Source organism: Fragaria vesca, linkage group LG2, assembly GCF_000184155.1.
Source record: "Fragaria vesca subsp. vesca linkage group LG2, FraVesHawaii_1.0, whole genome shotgun sequence".
Classification (NCBI taxonomy): Eukaryota; Viridiplantae; Streptophyta; class Magnoliopsida; order Rosales; family Rosaceae; genus Fragaria; species Fragaria vesca.
In genome coordinates this window covers 2,759,165-2,763,660 of record NC_020492.1, presented here as the reverse complement: position 1 = coordinate 2,763,660, position 4,496 = coordinate 2,759,165, and the positions used below count along the sequence as shown (strand labels likewise).

Sequence of the window (4,496 nt, the reverse complement as noted above, 5' to 3'; positions counted from 1 at the left end):
AGTAGTTATCTTCAGCAAGTAACCCAGGTACGAGTATTGCGCCTGGTTGGTCAGAGTAGTGAAGATATAGTTGATGGTTGGGATGTTCCCAAGGTTCTGCTGTGCGAGAAAGGCTGGACGTCGAAGCTTCTTTGAGGATGGCATCCTTCAGAAACTGTATGGCCAGCTTGTGTTCCTTCTCGGTGTCGTCGCTCATGTTGAACGAGGCTAGGATTTAGCAGACTTTGTGTTTGTGAGATTTAGGCCAAGGATCAATGCTCTGGTACCATAAACAAACTTGTACAGAGAAGAAACTATCGTTCTTATACACTGTATTCGATATACATTGGTATTTATACATACATAACTCTCGTAGGGTTTGTCAACTCTAGCTGTACTAGGAAAGTAACTAATTACAATCAATCTAGGATTCTATTACTAAAGATAGTATCAACTAATTTATGCTATGAGATACAATCGGATCCTTTGCTTTAATATATTCTGAGAAATAAAGAATTCTCTCTTTTTAACATAAACTTATTATGAATCTGTTGGCTAATTCAGTTATATGACTTGCATCATCGGGTCTGCATTGCTTATACTCGATGAAATTTTAAGAAAAGCTGCAGTTCATTCTGTGTGTGTGTGTGTTGTTTTTTTTTCAAAGATGATGATTGAGCATCACACAAGCGCATGAAAATCCAAGGATCGTTTTCTGTTTTCAAATTCAAAACTCTTTAGTGCTCAAGGGACCTCAGAACGAGTAAGATTCTATACTTCTCTTTTCACGGTTTAATTTGTATTGATTATAAAACTCAAAACCTCAAAAAGCCACATCCAGTATACCTGAGGTTCAAAAAATGATAGTTGTACTGATGGTCAAGATATGAAATAATTTCTCAATTTTTCCATGAGTAAAAACTAATAAAACATGGGTCTGCTGCTTTCATTTGTATGCAAAAGTATAGATTTTTGCAGATGTTAATTTCACAAAGGCTTGAAGTATTCATTTTGATAATCATGTCGACTCCATGCCCATAACAACTGTTGGGACATTCTAACAGAAAGCAGAAACCAAACACAAATTTGCTAAAGCAAATCATGATATGGTTTCATAATTTCACTAACCAACGAGGAAGCTCCCAAAACCTTTTCTCAATACAAGAACACAAACTACAGTAATACCATCCGAGGATGATCTCAAGTCTCACAAGATATCATACAAAGTACAGGCATCAATACATCATTTATATGAAGCATAACTGCTCCAATTTCCAAAATAAATTAATTGGATACCTGTGGCATGTTTTACTCTGAATCTGATGAGTCAGCCTTGCTGCTTTGCCGGACACTCCTGGTTTTTGCACCAGACTTTAAAGATGATTCACCTTCAAAGAATATGACTTGAGCTCTAGCCAACCTCTCCTCTAGTTCTTCTGTGCTGAAGTCGTCTTTCCCACCCAGCTCATCAAATCCAACCTATTGCATGATGAAACATTGTGGTGTTAAATTAGGATAGCAAACAGTCAAATCAGTATGTATTTCGCAAGTCCTTCCTATAACTTACCACATAATCATCCACTTTTGCATTCTTAATAAGGGCAAGGGTCGGAAGAACAACAATCTTGAGCTTCTCTGCTAAGAATGGACTTTTCTCCGCGTTGATCTTCATAAAACGAGCCTCTATGTGCTGTTTTGCCAATATGCTCAAGTGCTTGTCCACAACCTGAAAATGAACTGTAAACATGAATCATTTGTCCTAACTTTTGAGTTTTATTTCAAAAGTATGACACAAAATCATTTACTGAACAAATCCATTCTAACAGCTGGACCAGATGTTTAAATATCCAGAATTCTGCATTGGGAATAAGTGCAACCATAAGCAGGTAAATTCCCAAGGTAACGACTAACGCCCCGGAACATCTTAGTAGTAATAATACCCTATTGGCTTATTTAGATGACGAGTGGGATGAGGCTGGAAGATTAGTAATACCCTCTCACATACTTTAACAGTTTGAGATCAAAGAATGAGACACAATCACCAGACTAGAATATGAGCCTAAAATCTCAGTGTTTCCTGTCAGCTTATATACAAGTTCAACATTTTTCACAATAGTGTACAGGATAGGGTTCTAAAAAAGTGAGAATCCCAATAAATTTATATCGATCATAGTTACTTCTAGGCACTCTACAATAGCAAATCAAATTTATAAAACTAATGAGCTAAAATCAAGAAAGCTTTCACCCTAAGAAGGCTATGCAGATTAAATTCCTCTGTCATCTAAGAGCTAGGACAGGTCTCAGGAAGTATACAGATATCATCACCAATTAGGGTTAGTATTGGTGTAAGAAGTTGGAGGCAGAGTTGGACGAATTGGAGATTAGGGACATGCTGGACTTCACAAGGAGAATGCATGAAATTGGTGAAATGAGGAAGGTAGTGGATAAGAGAATGGGTGCAGTATGGAGATTGGATTGCTTTGCACACCGAATGTGAGCAAAGGGAGGCATAGTATGGAACACTTTGTGGAGTTTCTGTGCATGGAGAGGCTAATCCCCGAGTTGTCACAAACTCAACCTGTGGCTTTGTTCCCCTACAACAGCATCAATGCTCTATATGTACAGGTATTCTTGTGCTCCTTCAAGTGAAGGATAGCTCTGAATCTCCTTTGGCCTTTTTAAAAAATTTATAAGCATGTATGTATATATAGATTGCAAAAACTAATTCTGGACTTCATAGAATAATACATTCTAATTCAATTTCTCTAAGGACTATTGTTGTCTTGAAATTCTACTAGTGTGTTAAGTGACACATATCATAATTCAATTCTTCAACATTGCAAAGGTTTCATCCATATTGTTTGTTTGAAAATCGATATCTATCTCATATTCCAAACAAGATTTTTACAACTCCATAGAGACCAAATCTTTGAACAAAACTTTTATCAACTAGGAGTTTGGAAGTGCAATCTATGACATCTTTTAACCTTCTTCTGTACTCGATTTGTGAAACAATGAAATCAAACCCAAAATTTGCCTGAGTACTATGAAATTGATCGATTTCAGTATCAAAATTTGGATAACCAATGTGTCTTTTTGATCGATATCCTAACTGGGTCTCCTAAGAAGTCATCTGAAATTCCAATTCAGCAATAAGCATCCAAACAATTCCCCTCTCCACTAAAGTCTCGTGCTCCCGACCCCATTCTCCAATACATTCCTGCTCCAACACCTCACAGCTATACTCATTAGCAAGCATGAGTCCCCCAGGATCTTTACCCAATTCTTCCCACTGTAAACATCACTAGGCCTCACTCCTCTAATCAAAATTCAAAATTCCCACAATGCTCTATATCCTAATATTAACATTTCCACTATAACGAGTCACATTTCAACCAATTATACCAAATAAAAAAAAAAATCAAATCTTTAATTACTGAGATTGAATTTGGGGTAAAAATGAAGCAAAAATCAAACCTTGCAGGGCCAATTTTCGCGGTAAAAATGGCAGACGACGCGGTCACTAGCCTTGACGGCGGAGAAGAAGTCCTTCTCAGAAGGGATCTCGGTGTACTCGCCGTGACCAAGAGAGATCCAACGGCTGCGCTTCTCCGCCATCTTCTTCATCTGCTGCAGCCTCCGCTCTCGGAGCACCTCCAGATCGTCGTCGTCCACCCGATCTAGGGCTGCGATCTCCTCGTCGAGCTTGTCCTCCACCGCCTTCGCCACCGTCAGCACTTGCTGCTCGATTATCTACAAAAAAACGAATCATGGTCAGAATTGGGTCAATTCCTTGTTGGATTGGATGAGAGAGAAGGCTGGGTGTACCTCTTGGACGGCTCGGTTCGCCATTGTTGGATTTGATGTGCTTTTTGCAGAACAAGGGTTTGGTTCAAAATTGAAGAAATGAGATTTGAGAGCGAAGGAGAGAGGGAGGGGGAAAAAGAAAGAGGCGCGGGTCTCTCATTATATGCTACAAAGCCTCACAAACGGCGTCGTTTTGTAACGAATCCAATTGTAAGGGTTAATATCAAAGTTTCAGCCTTCTGACTCAAGTTAGAGGGGTTGGTATGCTAGCACTGTTCTATTACGCATAAGTTAACTTTTGACAGAAAAGTTCCTTACAACAACAATGAAATTTTGTAAATAGCTAAGCTAAATACCTATGCCTCCTTATAAAAATAAAGAAATTTTATAAATAGCAAACCCAAATACCTATGGCTCCTTACAGAAAAATTTGAAAATAAACTAGCAAAACTAATTTAAAAAAGGAAAAATGCCCAAATGCACAAAAACAGCAAAATAAATGCCCAAACCAATGAAAAAAGTTTTACATAGCCCATATCAATGATTTTTAATATAAAGACATTTTCACCCCTAAATCTAAATTACCTCACTCTCTATCTCTCCCTCTCATCCAGTAACCGATTTGACCTCTTTCTCTCTCTCTCTCTCTCTCTCTCTCTCTCTCAATATCGCATCTCACCGGATCTAAGACACGCGACGTGGGGGACGAC

At 38.4% G+C, this 4,496-nt stretch overlaps 1 protein-coding gene across 1 annotated transcript; it reads right to left on the bottom strand.

The window, feature by feature from the left end:
• Positions 1 to 973: 973 nt before the first annotated feature.
• Positions 974 to 3,959, bottom strand: LOC101295575 (thioredoxin domain-containing protein 9 homolog). Its single transcript, XM_004289693.1, has 4 exons — positions 3,808 to 3,959; positions 3,457 to 3,732; positions 1,547 to 1,705; positions 974 to 1,458 (listed from the first exon to the last, which is right to left on the bottom strand). Exons 1-4 carry the CDS (start codon positions 3,829 to 3,831, stop codon positions 1,288 to 1,290), a joined length of 630 nt encoding a protein of 209 aa, XP_004289741.1. The 5' UTR covers positions 3,832 to 3,959; the 3' UTR covers positions 974 to 1,287.
• Positions 3,960 to 4,496: the final 537 nt, after the last annotated feature.